This window comes from Poecilia mexicana, unplaced genomic scaffold (assembly GCF_051168715.1).
Source record: "Poecilia mexicana isolate PSO_F unplaced genomic scaffold, ASM5116871v1 scaffold_22, whole genome shotgun sequence".
Classification (NCBI taxonomy): Eukaryota; Metazoa; Chordata; class Actinopteri; order Cyprinodontiformes; family Poeciliidae; genus Poecilia; species Poecilia mexicana.
Window position 1 is genome coordinate 1,542,432 of NW_028263391.1, and position 19,834 is coordinate 1,562,265.

Sequence of the window (19,834 nt, forward strand, 5' to 3'; positions counted from 1 at the left end):
AAAGGTTTATGGAGCCATGTATTTGCCTCTAAGGAATTCTGGGACAGGTTTCCTGCTCATGCACCCAAAAGAACATAATAAGAAATATTTATACTATTTAAATTGTGTAGGAATAATATAATTTACATAATTTAATATAAAGTTTGATGAGGAAAAATCTGAGGAAGGATTTCAAATATACTCTGAGGTGAAGGTTAAAAACTACCGCAGCCTGGACTGTGAAACATTTTCCCAGTCTTCCTGGAGGTGTTTTCTGTGCATTGGGTGTATTTCAATGGTCCGCACCAAAACGTCTTGAACTCCCAGTCAAATTTGTCTTTGGGGATCAAACTGACTTAGATAAGGGTTTCGAGGAATGTGAAAACATTCACAATTGTCTTTCAAGACACAATAATAAAAAATAAAAATAAAAAAAAAACAATTTTAACAATTTCTATAAATATTAAAAGCAGGAAATTTTTTCTCACTATAAATCTATTTTTCTAGGTGTTTTGGAAAACTGAACTGCATGTTTAGTAATTTTGTCCATTTACTGTGAACAATCCCATTTTTGATTTTTATTATTATTTTAGTCTAATAGCTGTAATTTTACTTCATGTCTGATTGTTTTTTTATGTCTGGAATATCCATTATGTGGATAAAATGGAGGCCTTTTGAAAGATAAAGGTTTGCTGAAGTTCAGCAGACCGAGTCTCTGATCCAGCCATCACATCTGGACAAAACAAATTGTCACGTCTTGTGTTTATCAGTGTTAAGATTGGTCTTTTCAGGAGCGATTTCTTTCCACGCTCTGAATTTTAACATTTTCTATGTATGGATTAAAGGCAATGGAATAGTACAAGCATATAGAAAATACTTTAGCGAGTGTTCAATGGGAGGCATATCACAAATGAAACCAGGAAATACACCCAAATGTAACTAAAACTAAACAGCTGCTTGAAGCTGTTTCAATGTTTTTCTGTGTTTTTTGTCGAAAAATGAAAACTTTGCTGGTGATTTTAAACCCTAAAAAACCTTAATCACAGCTGCTGTCAAATACATAGTGTTTAAAATTTTCAAATATTGAAAAGTCATCTAATTCACCTGTGAAGAAACTGTGTCTGTGTTTTTAACTATTTCTTGTACAATTAAACAGATTCTTTTATGAGGAACCTGGTGCCAAGTAGCTGAAATACGGGAAAGCGGGAATCTCTTATTATCAGTGTTAACAGTGTTATAAAATTCTAAATACAAACAAATTAAAATATTAAAAAAGAGAAAACTATGCTACTATGGTTTCTATTTTTTGTGTATATTTTTATTTCCCTTGTAAAGGAGTCAAAACCTCATGACAAACTGATGCTAACTGTGAGTGCCTGGCTTATTTTTATCTTACTTTGAAATTACATTTTCATTTATCATAAATAACGCTGCAAATCAAAAAATGTACATATTTCATTTTTTATAGCTTTGTTCCTTTTTAAGTTTACTAGGTTCTCATCTGTTCAGAAGAACGTCACGTACATGGTTGTCTTCCTGTAACCCAGTTTTGACCATCTTGCAGGTGCCATATTCATAATAAAAGGTTCTATTAAATTGGTTACCAGATTGCATCATTTCTTCATTTAGCCATCTCACTCCCCACCAGACTATTAACACTCCCACTCACTGAGATGCAGGTTTGTTTTGTCTTCTTTCTCCTTCATGTCTTCTGATTGATGTTTGTGATCAGGAAGCCAAGTGGAACTTTGTCTATAAGGTAAAGTGGGGGCGCTGTTTTATATGAGGGGCCGTTTAGGACAAAATTTACGTTTTGTCTCTCACACACTACCAAAAACTCTCGCACACTCAAAAAAATTACGTTTCGTCTCTCACACACTACCAAAAACTCTCGCATACTCCAAAAAAGTAGCCACGCACACTCAAAAAAATTACGTTTCGTCTCTCACACACTACCAAAAACTCTCGCACACTCAAAAAAATTACGTTTTGTCTCTCACACACTACCAAAAACTCTCGCATACTCCAAAAAAGTAGCCACGCACACTCAAAAAAATTACGTTTCGTCTCTCACACACTACCAAAAACTCTCGCACACTCCAAAAAAATAGCCACGCACACTCAAAAAAATTACGTTTTGTCTCTCACACACAAACGTTAACTTGCTCGCTCACACACACTACTATCAGCTCGCTCACATACACTACCAGCTCGCGCACATACACACAAACGTTAACTTTCTCGCTCACATACACTACTACCAGCTCGCTCACATACACTACCAGCTCGCTCACATACACACAAACGTTAACTTTCTCGCTCACATACACTACTACCAGCTCGCTCACATACACTACCAGCTCGCTCACATACACACAAACGTTAACTTTCTCGCTCACATACACTACTAACAGCTCGCACACACACACAGACGTTTATCTCTCACATACACAAGACTAAAGTTGAACACACACACACAGTACTAAGACTCGTTTTTTTGAATGTGTGAGAGCGAGACTTTTTTTGAATGTGTGAGAGTTGTCACGGAAGAGGTGGGGCATAATTTTTGGATCAAACTGCGCATGTGTAGATCCTAAACTATAAGTTTCGATTGTTGACTCACTGTATGTTCTATTACTTAGTATATTTGTGCTTTTAAATATATATAGAACGTTTAACTTTCTTGTAGATTAAATGTGCTATAGAAATAAATGAATCTGATTGATTGATTAAAAATAGCAAAATTGCTGTAGTACAATCTGTCCACTGGGTGCCAGCATTACAGGAATTATTAAGAGGTCTTGTGAGAAATTCTGTTCCCCCGTGAAAATCTGTTCCCCCTGTGACGGGAGCGCGCATTGCAGCCAGAGACGCGGATCCGGTGAATTAAGACCATTTTCACGGCGCTTCCGATCGATTTCTCGGTAAAAACTACTCATATGATCATGTCAATGTGTAACTTTCAGTTTAATCGGCAGCTATCAAAATAAAAATACATACATAAATAAACGAGGTCTGGTGTGGAGGTCTTTTTTCGCTGTTTTGTGTTATTTTGAAAGCGAAGAAAATCGATCTTTTTTCAGCTTTTGTCTCGCAAGCCTGACAAATAAAAGTCAGTCAACAAACACAGGTTCCCAACACATAGTGTGCATTTATAATTTTTCATTTCTGATGAAGGAGGAAGGAGATTAATATACCTGCAAGATCTTTTACTTTGTTTTCAAAATATTTGCACTATGTTTGACATTTGTCCTTAACATAGTTTAATATAAGGTAGCTATTGAAAGATAGTTTCAATATATTTATATATATTTAAAAGCACAAATATACTAAGTAATAGAACATACAGTGAGTCAACAATCGAAACTTATAGTTTAGGATCTACGCATGCGCAGTTTGATCCAAAAATTATGCCCCACCTCTTCCGTGACAACTCTCACACATTCAAAAAAACGAGTCTTAGTACTGTGTGTGTGTGTTCAACTTTAGTCTTGTGTATGTGAGAGATAAACGTCTGTGTGTGTGTGCGAGCTGTTAGTAGTGTATGTGAGCGAGAAAGTTAACGTTTGTGTGTATGTGAGCGAGCTGGTAGTGTATGTGCGCGAGCTGGTAGTGTATGTGAGCGAGCTGGTAGTGTATGTGAGCGAGCTGGTAGTGTATGTGAGCGAGAAAGTTAACGTTTGTGTGTGAGAGACAAAACGTAATTTTTTTGAGTGTGCGTGGCTCTTTTTTTGGAGTATGCGAGAGTTTTTGGTAGTGTGTGAGAGACAAAACGTAAATTTTGTCCTAAACGGCCCCTCATAGTTTTACACTGGGTTCACATTTACAACCTTACCTCTTCAAACAGCACCTCAAATTCTCTTATATGTATTTCACAGCCAACAGCCAGTAATACTTCTATTCCAAAACTAGAAGTGTTGTTCATTTTGACGGATGGCAATCCAGAGGTGCTTCGCCGCACCGCCGCCGTTTGCTCTGGTTGACTGTAATAGGTGTGTATTTAGTGTGAAGCCTGATCTATTCCAGAGCAGAGACAGGCAGAGTAAATTGGGGATTAGAAAACTTGGGACTATTAGAATCTTATAAATCTCATCTTATCTTAAGGGTTCAGAACTGTTTAATAATCTCGCTGAAAGCCAGTGAGATCCTACAGTCCCTCTGTTCTCCTGTCAGTCCTCCTTCCAGCCTCTAGTGAAGAGTTGGTGCTGTGGATGGGTTCCTTGGTGCCTTGCTCTCTTGTATTTTGTGTGGTTTTTTGTGCTTATGTGTGCCATTCTGTGGTCACTTCACGAGAGGCATTCTCAATTTTCCAACAACCCCAGTTTCTCTGAGATCTGGTTGGCTCTTGGTTGGGGGCTCTCTATGTAATGTACCTGAGATTAAAAATGGACAAACTGCTTCCTCGAGGAGGAGAATTAGTTTTTACATGGTATGTAGACGTCATAAAGGACATGCAGTGCTCACCTGGTGTGACTTTTACAGCCTGTAAATCTTTTAATTCACAGATGGAGTTTGTTCTGGTCAAGGTTTGCATACCACCACATCAGATGCTGGAAAATAGTTTACTGAACTGATAACGGACATAGAGAAAAAACACCTAGAATCTCTCATCAATGTTCTTTAGAATTTAAATAGTGCAACCCTCTCCAATGAACTCCCATACCACAGACAGCGTCACGTGTCCCAGCAGGAATAAAAACACTAAAGCAGCTTTCAAAGATGAAAAATCTACTTTGTCCCAATGGAGCTCCTGTAGACAGGAAACTGCTTGCTGTTGTTGAGTCATCTTCAGGCATTTTCTGAGACCCCGCCTCCTCCATATGGGCGAATATGTCTGTCTGCAGGGTCGTTTTGTGACTTTCTGATCATCACTGCCTTCATCTCATTCCAACCTATTGGCAGAAATTTAAATATCCCTGTAGTTCAGGTCATAAGGGAGTGAATGGAACAGTCAAAGCAAGAGCTACAGGTCTATGCTGAGTGTTTTGAAGCTTCAGCTACTGACCTGAATGAGCTTTGTGGAACCTGTCACTTCTTACAACTATTTTTGTGAGAACGTGACAAAGACCTTTTGTGTTCACAGCAATATTAAAGAATGGGCAACTTCATATCTGAGGATGTTACGCAGTTCCAGTGCAGTCCCCAAGAACTGACCGAGAAGCTACAGCGAGAAGCTTAAAGCGTTTGGAATGGTCTGAAAGACATCACTAATTAAGGGGGCAGTCGCACCCCTTTAATCCCTGAACAGAATCTAATTTGGTAGATAACCATAACAGGTTCTACTGCAGGTTTGGAAAGCAGCTGTTTACATCTACCATTAACTTTCCACATCTCCATCTGACATGGAATCTCCTCAGACCTCCTGCTGAGGAGGATGTAAAAATCCTGGTCGGGTTCAACCTGAACAAACAAAAGCACAGCCTTATCCTAGGCTTCTGTAAAGACAAGATATACAGTATAAGATAAGTCAGTCATCAGACATTTAGATTTTGATAAACCTTGTGGGTTAGCATTGTGATAGAACTTTGACTAGTTTTTTAAAAAGTTACTAAATGTAGGACAGTGTCCTCTATGACCTTGTTGCACAAAACTTACCTTCATTCTAAACACAAAATGCCTAAAGTGAAACATAAACTGAGCTAACCAAAAAGCGACGAAATCTATATGTGTCTGTTTCTTCCATCTTGCGTCTAGTTAGTACTTCTCCTGTCTCGGCTGTCTTCATATCCTTTTTGCTTAAAACGCCTCCCGTTTCTTCCATCTCATCCTCCATGCATTAATAAGTGGAGAGAGGAGAGGTTAGTCATTGGACCCTCAGAGGGCCAACCAGCTAACTTTAAATATTTCACTCTATTTTAAATGAGCGCACATGAATCATAGATCACAGCCAGTGCTGTGTGCGTGCCCATGTGTGTGTGTTGTGGTGCTCCAACCTGAAACTCCTTTTAATAACCTCTGGCTGTCCATCTCAGTGAGAAGGCCTGATGTTGAATTTAGATCCAACTGCGTCAGACGTTCACCGCAGGCGTAACGAGCAGCCTTTCATCACAGGCCGTGATGGACAGATGATGAAACAAAGCGTTAGAGATGAAAACATGGCCTGTTTTTCATCTACACTTTCACATGGGCTCCTACTAATTCCCAACATGCAGAAGAAGTAAAAACATAATAAAAAGCTGTATAAGTATTTTGAAGACAGACCATCTCTTGACATAGAGGGGCGTTACATTTTGAAGATGAAAGCTGATATCTAATGGTGCTGCTGGGTGTCACTGGGGCTGAAAGCTCATGTGTGACAGCCAGGCACTGGAACTGTAAGTTTCATGCATGGATTTATGTGTAAAGCATTTATATGTATTTGTTCAATTTATTTAAATGTATTGTGATGTGCATCAACAGTTAGGATAGCTAAATGTTTGATTTTAACATTAAAATCTACTGAACAGTTCAAACTTGTGATTGGCTAACCTTTTACTGGGTAAAAATCTTTATGTTTACATATTTTAAATAAATCATTTTTTTACTGTCAGATTCTAAATGAATTAGAGTTCATCTGAATGGGAAAGACGGGCCACGATGGACACTAACCCACCATGTTTATTTCATTTTAAACTGCCACACGCTCCCTTTGTATTGCTTATGTCCATTAATATGCTTTACCTGTTCTTATTTTAAATATGTTGCTTTCATGAAGCCGTACATGGGACCTGCATGGAGCACTAGCAATCACCCTGAACAGTGTTACCACTGGTTTCCCCCTACTAGTCTCACTGGTGGCTCATTGCTCAGTGCAGACATGGGACTGCTTGTTGGAGAATCTCAGCTCAGTTGGTGTTGCTTCCCAGCAGAATAGCCAGTGTTCAATTCAGATTTCGCTACTAAGCTCTAGATCACTCACAAATACAACTTTATCCCTAATGTCTCTTTCCAAATTCACTTCCTGGATTTGATGCTGTTGAGGGAAACGTGGATTAAAGCAGGTGACAACAGCGTGTTCTCAGAGCTCCTCCCTCCTGGCTGCTCGATCTTCAGCTTCCCACATTCTACCAGACACGGTGCTGGAATTGCAACAGTTATCAGAAATTATTTTTAATGCAGCATTTGCAGTGACTTCGTCTTATTTTGAACTGTGGATATGTGTTGCTGAGCTCATACATCCTGTTGTGTGTGAAGTCGTTTACTACCCACCAAAGTACAATATGGATTTTATTCAAGACTTTTTTGAGCTGAGTGAAGATTTTATTTCTAAATCTGATAATCTTGTAACCTGATGTTTTTTTGTTGTTGTTGTTGCTCTGCTAAATCATTGGCTTCTGAGTTTTTAAGGCTTTTGGTTTCTTATAATCAGTCTGTTTGTGGATCGGCCCATCTACTCAGATAGACTCTGGACCTTGTGGTTTCATGCTGTGACATTTCTCAGACTGTTACCTCAGATCATTTTCCCAGCTTGATTGAATTACAGCTCTCAGCAGTTAGTGAACCACTGTTAGCAGTTCACTTCCTCACCTCTGCTATTGCTCAGCAGTTTATTGCTGCTATAAGGATTTGCAGTTTTCTCCTGTAATCAGTCTAGATGCTCCTTTTGTCCTAATGACTTATCATTTGTGTACAACACTGGTTGCAAGATTCTGGACTTTGTTGCTCCTATTAAATGTAAGAAGTCCAAACTCAAGGTTGAACCATGTCTGCACAACGCTACCACATTCAAAATCATCTTAACTCTCTTTCAGCCAATGCAGCAAGGCTGAAAGACAGTTAAGATTTAACACAATTAGCTCTGTTTTAAAGTTGCCCACATCTGCTTTCACTAATGTCTCTGCTGTCTGTGCTGGTTCTGCTGTACAGTTTGACCAAAATTGTGCAACACTATTTTTCTTCTACATTTTTTTTTTAATGTGTTGATTCACTTTGATGAATTTTGTACAGTTGAGTAACATCTATATCACATACACACAATCAATATTCCAACTATTGCAAATGTCCTAGAAAGGCAGCAGCCGTCCCTAAAACAACCTGCTGAGAGAAACACCAGCATGACGTTCAGATATGTTCAGGGCCATGTTGGCTGTACCTGGTGCTTGTGAACAGTAACAGGAACCTCATCAGTGCTGTCATCAGTGAGTGTCTTTCCAACATGTCTGCATTTCCTCCAGACCACAGTGGCCCTGGACTCTGATGGGCATCACATTAATATACTGTATGTATGTGAATTAAACATGCAGTAACCTAGCCAAAACGAGGCAGAGAGGAGATAAGATGAACATGATCAAAGTAGCTGGACAGTAGCTGTGATATGGTGGGACATAGACCATCCAACATAGGATGTTGGCTCCTGTAATGCTCAGCTCCATGTAGTGATTCTTGGTGAGTCAGCTCTGGATCCACAACATGTCACATCCCAACATATCCTGTGGTCAGGTTTCAAATGAACACCTGGTGCAATCAGACATCAAGCATTCCTTCATGTACTTGCTGCCATTCTCTCTTATCCTCAACCCAATTGAGGAGTGTTTTTTCTTTTGTTTTTTTTCCCCAAAAGTAGATTTACGAGAGGGTTTGCACAGTAGCTGGATTCGATTCCTGGCCCGGGGTCTTTCTGCATGGAGTTTGCATGTTCTCCCTGTTGGATTCTCTCCTGGTACTCCTGCTTCCTCCCACAGTCCAGAAACATGACTGTCAGGTTAATTGGTCTCTCTAAATTCTCTTTAGATGTGAGCGTGTTTGTGTAAGAGCGTTCGTGTGTGTGTGTGTGTGTGTGTGTGTGTGTGTGTGTGTGTGTGTGTGTGTGTGTGTGTGTGTGTGTGTGTGTGCGTGTGTGTGTGTGTGTGTGTGTGCGTGTGTGTGTGTGTGTGTGTGTGCGCAAACTGGCTACCTCTCCAAGGTGGACCCCGCTTCTCACCCAAAACGTTTGCTGGAGATAGGCACGCACGCACGCACGCACGCACGCACGCACGCACACACACACACACATGTTTGTTTTGCTATCTTTGTGGGGACTTTCCATTGACTTCCATTCATTTCTACAGCCTAAACCTTACCTTTACCCTTTTCCTAACCCTACCCATCACATACCTAACCCTAACCCTAACCAAAACTCAATTCATACCTTAGTCCTAACTCTGACCCCTGACCCAAAAACAGGGTTTCCCCTCGTGGGGACCAGGCTCAGGTCCCCACGAGGAGCAGTTGGTCCCCACAACGTAGTATATGTCAGGAAAATCGTCCCCCACAAGGTATTACAAACAAATGCACACACACACACACACGCACACGCACACACACACACACACACACACACACACACACACACACACACACCCTTCTAACAAGGGTGTTAAAAAATGGATGGATGGGTTTATGAGAGGCATCTTTCTGCAGACCATGTGAGGTGAAATTACAGCAAATGTCAAATATAGATCAATTATGCCAAATGACAATTTTCTAAGTCGTTTTGCTGGGAGATCTTTGTGTGACAACTTGTGACAAATCTACAGGACAAGTGACTGTCAACTTAAAGTTCTTAATGGAAACTACTTTGAATGTTTTAGGTACAGTATGAGTGTTATGAAGTCTTTTTTGTAGCACCTAAAAAATATATCATTTAGAAAATGTAAAAATCTGTAACTCAGATAATCATCAGTCATGCTCACACCACCTGGTCATAATCATCATCCACTGATGGAAGTGGATCTTCTTGGTGTCGAAGTGGAATATTGATCCTCAGTTTCAGTAATAACACATTTGTAATTTTGAGTGGCAGCATAAGATTACATAAATGTAACCAACGGATTTTTGTCTAAAATTTAACTTCACAGTTTTAGTTTGTGTTTTTGCTTTTGTATTTAATTCGTCTCAATAATAAATCTTCAGCTTATGTTTAAGTCAATTTAAAAGGTGGTTAGAGTTTTAAAACATTTGCATTTCAAGCTTTAGTTGTATGTTTTACATAGAGAAGTATGAAACACATTTACTCCGATTCAGTTTGTAATGCTCAAGTTCTTGAAAATAACTAACATATTATCCCAGAGCTGATGGAGACTGCATAAAAGTGGAGATACAGTGACATCCAGAGGCTAAATAGTGTAACAACAGCCAATAAAGCGACTTTCTTCCAAGTCGATGTTCACTTTTATGTTAATTAAATTCTATACTAAGATTCAATATTCTCTCAGTTTGTTATTTACATATAACAATATGTAAATGTTTCTCCAAAAACACCAACAATATTGTTGTTATTAAAAATGTTAAAATACACATTTAAAATAAGATGTGTCTTTTTCACAAAACATTTGAAATGGATACCTTTATGACCTTGTTGAAGAAGAAATTTTCTGGAGAAGAAAATTTGTTTCAGGGAAATTACTGGTTCAAAAAAGAGAACGGTTAATATCGTGGTAGTTGTGTCCTAGATGTGAAGCTGTTGTGTCAGAAGAAACTTCACAAGAACTCCAGGAAGAAGGAAAGTAATTAGAACAAATGTCCGAATTATTCAATTTTTTTCTTATTATTCAAATAAGTAAAACTTAAGCTTGTGGAAAACCATGATTCAGTTTATTGAAACTATTGATGCTTTTAAAAAAATAAACAAATAAATAAAAAAAATGGTCAGTAAAATTACAGAAGAACTGGACTAATGGAACAACAGGAGTTAACCCAGAATACTGTTTAGAAGGACAAACACTGGAAGATTTTTATCTTATCCAGATTGTTTCCACCTATAGTCATTACAACTTTAGGTTGCCATAATGTGACGGATGCAAATGTAATATGACTGGCAGCTATAATCAGCCTGGAACACTTCTAGATTAACCAGCCTAATGGTAAAATAGTATTAAGATTTTGAATTACTAAAGCGTGGATGTAAAAAGTCAACACACCCAGATTAGAATGTCTGGTTTTTGTGTCATTAAAAACAGAAAACAAGATGAATCATTTAGAAATCTTCTAAATGATAGTCAATTCAACTGAAAAATGTCATGTATTATCCATAAGTCTGAACTGTGCAAAGTTGAAATATTCACACTGGATAAAATCTCCCAGCACTGGTCTGACGGAACTAAACCAAAACCTTTCACTATGTTTCCAACACGTACGTCTGGCACAACGACACAGAATAATCCATTCAATGAAATGCATGTATGCTAATGGATGGAATTACTCTGTGATCACGGATTACTTTTCTTCTGATAGAACAAGAGATGGATGGAACCCTGAACAGTTCTGAATATTACTTTTGATTTTGGTTTCTGCTAGAAAGCTCAAAATGAAGATGGATTTTATGTTTCAGCATCGCTGAGTCAAAGCATACACCCATATCAATGTAACTGAACTTGAACTTCATTATACGTTCAGATTGGGACTTGATAACATGAGCAATTTGATGGAGGACGAAGTTTTCTTCCTCTCTTCCATGGCAGCTTCACACAGATTCTGTCAGAGCATCAGTAGAATCATTAAAGGGTTCCCCCTGGTGGAGCCCAGGACACACAACAGGAGCCGCTCACCTAGGCGAGTTTTTTTTTAAATCATTTTAAAGAAAGACATCTTTACATGTTTAATGCTTTTTAAATAAAATAATAATAATTGCAATACCCCAATCTAAAATGAATGTTCTGATACAAAGACAATGAACTCTATCTAGTTTGAATTAAAGACCAGAAACCTTTTTTTTTTTTGCTCAATAAAAGATTAGATTATTTTAGGAAATGTTTGTGATTCTTTTGTGTCTAGATTCATTTATCTAAGGCCATGGACAAGCAGGTAATGCATGAAACTATTCAAGGGGTGTGCACCTGGATTATCAACCAAAAAAAAAGAGCCAAATTTCCAGAAATTGGAGCAGCTGTTGACTAAATCCATGGCCAGTAGGTCGCTATTATGAGGCACTGAAGAAAGTTTTGTTACCTTGCTTTATTATCACATCTGGTGTTTTGGAACAGTAGAACCCAGTAGAACAGTAGAACAGTAGTACTGTTCTACTGTTCACAAGTAGAACAGTACTACTGTTCTACTTGTAGAACAGTAGTTGGTAGAACAGTAGTACTGTTCTACCCAAAGTGTTCTACCCAAAGTAGAACAGTAGAACCTGTCCTTTTCAAGGACTGTTGAAGGATTACCTTAAACTGGGACTGGAGCTCAAAAACAGTCCAGAAATCAAGATAATATCAACATTTCTTTTTGCATTTCAAGATTGTGCTCTTGTAATGAATTAAGTGCAAACAAAGCAGCAAAAACATCAGTGTGTTTAATTGATCTGTACATGAATCTTTAATTCATAATGGTTTGTAAACAAATGTGTGTTTTTGTTCCCTGCATTGCAGGCGGACAGTGACAGTGCATTTCTGAAAAAGTCTACATTATATACGATATAATTCAATCTCTGCTTAACTGGTTTTCTTGTTTAACTTTCCCTCTATAAGGCAAAGTTAAACATATATTCAATGGATGATCTCATCTATTCAAGATGTTGTGGGGGAATCTGTAACATTTCTTAAAAACAAAATTCACAAAAATGTTCAAATTTGGTCTGAACATGGTATGTATTTGGTATGATACAACATATGTTTTAATAAGAGTTTCCTAAATTCAGCTTTCATTGGTTAGTTTATACTCAGACATTACATACTGTCGATTCCTCCCAGTTTGTAAACTTGCATCATTCATGTTGTGCCACATTCTTCAGAAAAACAACATTTGTCTCATAGGCTCGCCGTTTTCACGTCCATGTAAACTCGTCAGGCTTTTCTGCCAACTCTTTCTGTCAGAAGCTGTGAGATCAAGGCTGGAGTCTCAGCTGGGCACTCAGCAGGAGTTGGCAGAGCTTTACACAAACATTTAAAAAAAATGGACGTAGTCCAGAACAGCTCCTCTGGTTAATCAGATGCAGTCCTGCCAGCTCTGTCTCAGCCTTAACACGGTCAGAGCAGCATCGGAAATTCGTATTTCGGAGAATTGGAGACCACAAGACCCGTCTGTGCATCCTACAATTCATCTTCCTGTTTATCCTCCACTGTGTTGATTCAGCTGTTTGAAAAGCTGGGTCTCAGTGAAAGTGTGATGTTCTCTCCAAACACCAGGTGGCAGAGTTTCCTCACCATCAACTAGAGCTGCTGCCCTGCTGCTCTGTGGAAGCTGAAACGAAAAGAAAAGCTTTAAGGTTAAGAACAGAATAAGCCAAATAGGAGCTGAACCAGGTGAATATTTGAAGATAAAACTATGATTTTTGGTACTAACTTTACAAAGAGTAATAGAGGTAAAGAGTTGTTACCTGTTAGATCTCTGAAGCGCTTCTTAGCCTGTGCTCGCTCCTCAGAGTCAAAGTACCAAACTGTGATGGCATACCTGAAACCAATACAACACTGAGTTCAGCATCTTTTTGACAAATTACAAATATAAAATGTGCAAGAATGGATCAGTGGAGCCCTGCCTGTTTGTGGCTCAGTTTCTCTGATTTTTATTTTATTTTTTATTGTACATAATGCAATGCTACTTGAAACATTATTTCCTGGCATTTGCAAAGCTGACAATCCATTTATTTGACCATTTATTTTCTGCTGACATGCAATATTGGAGATAAGGCAGAGCATGGATGTTAGCCTTTGTGTATTTGCCAAGATGCTTTCCACTGTGTGTATTTAGTGTTTGAACTACTGGAATAAGTAGTTAAATGCGTTTTAGAGACAGTCTCAGGTGCTAGTGGATCTCATCTATTCAAGATGTAAATTTTTTTTAAATAAATAATTTGTTGCTATGTCCAACGTTTGAGCTTTTTTCCTGAGGTTTACCTGGTGGAATAGGAGGGTTGCACCTCGTGTGGGTTCCTGCGGTCAGACCAGAAGATGAGGAGTCTGTCAAAAAGCGGCTTGATGTCAGCCACGTATGATTTTCCTTCTGGAAAGATCCTGAGGACACCACCATGCTCCTGTCAGCACAAACACGTCAAAATATTAAACAACAGTGACTGAAGGCTGATGTCATTCCAATTTTAAATTGGCTCAACAATTTAAAATTTGATGTTTTCATTTCACCATCATTATGGTGTATTCAAGCCATCATGGCCATAAACAGTAGACAGTAGAGCTTGCGGCACCTTTGGGTTCCAGTTCTTGTTCAGGTAGTAGATGCAGGTAAGACGGCGTCCGTCACGGTTTGGGTTGTCCACATGCTTCACGTAGCCTGCCCCATTTCCTGGGTAGCATGCCACCATGGCCTAAAAACAAACAGATTCACATAAGTAGGAAGCATCGGATCGTTGGACGACATTATGAGTTATCCAAGAGAATACATCATCAAAGTTGATTCTAGATAGCAAAAAGAGTTAATTGTCTCCATTGAAAAAAATATTGATGGAAATAGTGAGGAAGAGTGAGAAAGAACTTCACACCATCAGCACCAAGTCAGAAGCTGATGAATATCAGCAGCAGCAGATAACAGAAGCTTCCTGTTCAGCCGCCTGCATGCAGAGCTATTTGCTAATATTCTGGTGCACATCAGGGGTGTGTCATGAAGTTGTGTGCCTACACCCTCAGCAGCACGTACACAAATAGTGCACATGCTTACTCATCTTTGCACGCGTGGGTCTGTGTGTGGGCGTTTCTAGCTGTGCTGTTATGTAGGACTGGCCTAGTTTGGACCACGAGTCCTTAAGGAAAACAAATCCAAACAGGGGTGAACTTGAGGAGTCAATGGGAGGTATTTTGGGGTAAGGGAAAACATGTTAGACTTTGCACTGTAATTATAAGCTGTGTTGAAGACAGCTATTAAAGCGTGGGCATGTGAGGGTTAACTTCAGCTCATATCTCGGGGCAATATTCACTCCCAGGTCACGTATGCATTAATCTTCCTCAAAGATCCCATCAACCACCTCAGTGCTGTGATACTCGCTCTACATCTGGCATTTGAGTGAGAATGAGCAGCAGCATGTTGTATCGTTAGCAGTGAGACGTCTCTCACTTCATTACAACAGGCCAACAATTTCGTATCAACCTGATAAGAACTTCTGGTTGGGACAAAGCTGTAAATATTAGTTTTCTACATGTTAAATCTTGTTTAAGAGAGGATAAGGAGCTTTGTTTACCCTGCACGCCCATTCTGATTGGCTGTGACCTTTACACCTGAGCAGGAAGTGTTTGCTTGGCTAAGACCAGGATATGATTATCAAATATAAGACTGTAAAGGTCAATACAAACTGTGGACTTCCTACCTCAGAAAATAAAAACAAAGTCAATGCCACAAATAGCTGATCCAGCTATTTGTGATCCACCAAATAGGTGGATGTATTGAAAGCAGCACAATTTCACTAGTGAGTTTCAGGGTAAAGATGCTTGTGCCTCTCAGCTTCAAGATGTGGACATGTTGGGTTTAACAACAGGCAGCAGAAACATGAAAGATGGAACAATATCTTCCATTTCCCAGCCTGCCTGGACTTTGTGTTCTGCCAGGATTTTTTGCTGTTCAACAGATGTGGGGTGTTTTCACACCCGATAGTCTGGTAGACTCTGTTTGACCGAAAATCAACATTTTAACATTTCTTCCATTTTTAGCTGCTGCAGTTTGTAAAACCTGTTTGCCTCCTCGCCTGTGGTGACGCTGCACCATGAACCACTACAGGAAGTGTCACAAAAACATCTGAAGAAGACAGAAGCTTCCAATTTCCTTCTTTACAAAATGTTAACAAAAATGTAGTAGCATTAGATTTTAGCGGTTGTAGCATTTCTCTTTTGTGCTAAAAAAAACAACAAAAAAAAACAGCCATTTCTCCAGCTAGCCCTAGTCTCACAGATTTGTTTTGGTTGTATTTACCCAGAATGCACTGGGCTAGACTCCACCTCCTGCTTTTGGAACAGTCTCTGGTTTGCTTGGTTGAACAGCAACTGAAGTGAACTTTTGGTCTGCATCAGAGTTTGATTACAATTCACACTTCCAGAAATAAACCAGACTTTGTACACAAACAGACCAGAGTTAGCCTAAAGACGACGAAAGAGGGCTGGTGTGAACCTCGGTGGAGAAAGACATAGTGAAACTTCTAAATGATTCAATTGCAGGACATTAAGATTATGATACAGATTACAATTGACCTACTTTTTTCTATGTCTTTCCTGTCTTTGCTTCTTTCCCTGCCTTGCTATCTCCACCATTAAAATATAAACCCAGTGAAGACAGTCTATCCAACAGGCCAACTAAACTACTGCCCTGCAGAATTTTCATGCATTCAACTTGAAATAGAATAGTTTAGTGAAAATAGTTTTTTAGTAGTTCTCTGGAAAATCACTGCTGCACACATTGATATTGACTTCATTTGACTTCTTTACTGTGGAACTCTGTCCTGTTTGTCTTGACGTCAGCTCCTCTTGTCTGCTGATGACGACAAACCCCCAGCACTGATAAAGAGCTGGTGAACTGATCCGGCACCGCGGTCTGGCTGCGCCAAGCGGAAGCTGGAAGATCACGCAAGCTTGTTTACTCACTAGCACCAAAGCACGTACGCACATGTGCGCTGTACTCTCATTTTTATCATCACTGCCACACAAGCGGAGTGAAAAAAAAAAGTGGAAACACACAGGAGGGGAAGTGGAGCCCAGCTGAAGAAAGAGATTCAAAATCAAACCCCTCCAAGTTTAAACGTTATCTTATCTTATTTACAAAGAAAGCCCTGGGTGGTGGTTGGGTTGTGGAGCTCTGAGCAGCAGTTTGGCTGATGTCCAGCCTGTTGATGGTTTAATGACAGAGCTACGTGAGGCGCGTGGAGCTGCAGGACGTCTGCACAGCTGCCCACATCTTTCCACTGCTTCTGTGCCAATCTCCAACACCTCAACAAACAGACTCTTTATGTGAAACTACTGCTACTGCTTCAGTTTGTAGAGAACAAATAAAAGAGCTGCTCATTGTTTGAAAAGTTCACGTTCTGCTCCTGGACAGAGGCGGCCCAAGACATATATGAGTTAAGCAGCTGCTGTGGGCCTTTACACCACCTGGGGGTGGTGTTGGAGCTAGATTCTCCCCAAGAGCACCTAGCTAGCATAATAACAAATATATATTTTAAATAACATTGAATAAAATAAACTACAATTTACACATGGAAAAACTATTTTAATGTTACTTTTAGAGTTGCTGCACATTTTTAGAGTTGATTTCTTCCTGCTATTGGCTGCTGTCATTGCTGGGGAATATGAGGCATCAAACTTGTTTACTGTTAAATTTAGTGTTCATCTAAATGAACACTAAATTTAACACTAAATTCCCAGTGAAAATCTGCCTAGGGCCCCAAAGAGGCTTGGGCCGGCCCTGAGTTTAGCTCTGTTCCACCAAATAAAGCTAAAATCACTTATCATATTAAAGTGACAAATTCACATCAAACAGGTGAGAAATATGCTGTTTAAGTTGGAGGGGCTTATGGTTTTCCAAGAAAATGTTGATCATCTTTTCAAAGTTTATTTTTTTTCCACCTACAGGTACTGTGTGTGTGAGTGAGTGTGTGGGTGCGTGTGTGTGTGTGTAGACTTGTTTCCCTTAACACCCCCTCCCAACGTTCCATCTGATCCAAACAGATGTCTGATAAGGCCTTACTGTACACTGCTGGAGCTGGAGATGGGCGGCCATGCTGGGAATGTGTGCGTGTGTGTGTGTGTGTGCGTGCGTGCGTGTGTGTATATTTGTGTTTAGTTTACTGTAAAACTGTGTGAGTGAGCAAGCCTGAATTGGTTCTGAGAAGTGAGGCAGTGAAAATCTGAATGAGTGGGAGATCGAAGGAGAGATGAAGCAGTGAGCCTCACCAGTGGGAGTGAAATCCACTGCAGGATTGTAACCAGAGGTTTGAACATCTCTGCTCATTTAATGTATTGTTTTTCTGACAGAAAGCTTCCCTGGATTCTGAACAAGTCAGAGCTAATGAGGTCTGCAGTGTGTGTTGAAGTCTGCATATGTATGTAATGAATGGCTGTTGCCAAAAGGGGGCAGTCTAAGAGAAATGTGGAGCATCTTATTTAGTGCTGCTGCTGTAGATGCTGCAGCTCTGCTAAGACAACAAACAAACAAACAGTAAAACGGTGAAGTTAAATCTAAAGATGTTTACTGTAGGTTTTTCAGTGGGTTTTTCTCTTTTATTATCAGCCTTTTTTTGGCACTTCTCTCCATCCAAACAGTTGACTATGGGCAGGTGCTGCTTCTTCTGCCACTTTGCACCTTAGAGGTTCTGCTCGTTTCGTACCCGACCATTCCAGGATTCGTCTGTCTCAGGAAGCTTGTTGACAGGAGGTCAGCTCTGACCAGCTGGTGGACGTTTGGTTTCTGCTTCGACACAACTGTTAGAAGGACCCAAGTAATGCCTTGCAGGCCATACATGCAAAAAGGCTTTCTGATTTATGTGGTTTGTAAAGCTTTTGATCCTGTTTGCACATTTTGTAGATAAGCAACAGTGAAAGAAGCGATCCAACAGGTGGGGATAAATATTACTTCTTATCTCAAACTTCAGTCCTCCAGCTGGTGGTCCAGGCTGGTGACCATCAGTCCAACACAGAGTCAATCCAGAGGCAGACTCACACCTCAGGACTGTTCGTCTCTGGGACAAAAATCCTAGTCACAATTTCTTTGTTTATTTTTGAAATCTTAGTAATTTAAAATTATTATTTGATGAGTTAGTGTCTAACTGTCTAGGACATTGCATATAATTTATTTATTGTTTAGCTGTAGGTTATCCTGCGATTATTTTGAATGTAATAAAAATGTTGTATCAAGTGGAAAAATAGAGAAAAGTAATGAACATCTATAGAGGCTGCATCTCTGATTTAGGGCAAGTATAAAATAAAGAAGTAGGTTTGAGAAGCGAAGCAAGTAGAAGAGTACATAGAAACACAGAGGTTCTAAAATCTAAGTCTGATTGCCTTTGTTTTCTAAAACGTTAAAGCAGTTATGGGACAAACTGTTCTCCAGTGTGGCCAACACAATGTAGATATGGACAAAACTTATGTCAGCGTTTTCAAAGTTTCTGGAGAGGGGCGTCCTTACCTTAGACCTTTCCCGGATTGCCTTGTCTCCCAGGCGGCTGGCGCACACGGAGATGAGCCGATCAATGAGATTGAGCAGAAAGCTGATCGCCTCGCAGCCGCGCTCCGCGCCGCTCACCCAGGCAATCTGATCCCCGCGGATGCTCTTGCGGCTGACGCCCGGGATAGAGCCGGCCAGCCGGCCGTCTTGGAGCTGTCCGGAGCGATGCATCTCCACCACCTGGTCCAACACAGCGCTTCCGGCCAGATCCCCGAGGAGACCGTCCACGTAGCAGAAGCCGTGGGACAGGAGAGCCGGAATGAGCCGCTCCAGAGCCAACCGCTCCAAGTCCGTGTACGATATGTTCTCAATAAAGGGCATTTTGACGGGGGGACTTGAACTGAGGTAGAGTGTTTAAAAAGTTCCACTAAATTTTACAAACAGGGAGAGAAAAGTTGCGTGTGTGGACAGCTGTCAGAGACTCAGCTGAGGCTGAGTGGAAGCACAGATGTTCCCTGTTGATCTGCTGTCAGAAAACGTTTCACAGCTCAAGGAACCACAGGGCCGTTTTAAACACTGAAAACTACAGAGGTAGCCACTTTGCCTGCAATACTGCTTCCGGTAGCACTTCAAAATGAAATGTCAAATTTAAATCTCAAAACCACATCACGCACCTCTCCTACCATACACTCTTCCATGCATGAGTGTATGCAATATACAGAAAACAGTGGAATAGCATCAAAATATTAATTTGTTTGTTTCACAGTAGAGTAATTACATTCCAACAGCAGATAAGCAACTAGAAATGCTAAAAAAAGAACATCCAAAGATGGGCATACGGATATATAGTTTTCCTATTCTTCTCTTAAATCAG

General features: G+C 39.9%; 1 protein-coding gene across 1 annotated transcript; it reads right to left on the bottom strand.

The window, feature by feature from the left end:
- Nucleotides 1-12,202: 12,202 nt before the first annotated feature.
- egln3 (egl-9 family hypoxia-inducible factor 3) lies at nucleotides 12,203-19,512 on the bottom strand. Its single transcript, XM_014998052.2, has 5 exons — nucleotides 18,982-19,512; nucleotides 14,069-14,188; nucleotides 13,764-13,900; nucleotides 13,247-13,320; nucleotides 12,203-13,110 (listed from the first exon to the last, which is right to left on the bottom strand). The coding sequence occupies exons 1-5, from the start codon at nucleotides 19,339-19,341 to the stop codon at nucleotides 13,076-13,078; spliced, it is 726 nt and encodes a 241-aa protein (XP_014853538.2). The 5' UTR covers nucleotides 19,342-19,512; the 3' UTR covers nucleotides 12,203-13,075.
- Between the last annotated feature and the right edge of the window lie 322 nt (nucleotides 19,513-19,834).

Coding starts and splice junctions, on each gene's coding strand:
- egln3 (XM_014998052.2), bottom strand. CDS start 19,341: ATGCCCTTTATTGAGAACATATCGTACACGGACTTGGAGCGGTTGGCT. Junction 14,189..18,981: donor CAATCCGGGAAAGGTCTAAG/GTAAGGACGCCC, acceptor GTTTGTTTTTAG/GCCATGGTGGCATGCTACCC. Junction 13,901..14,068: donor ACAAGAACTGGAACCCAAAG/GTGCCGCAAGCT, acceptor TTGTGCTGACAG/GAGCATGGTGGTGTCCTCAG.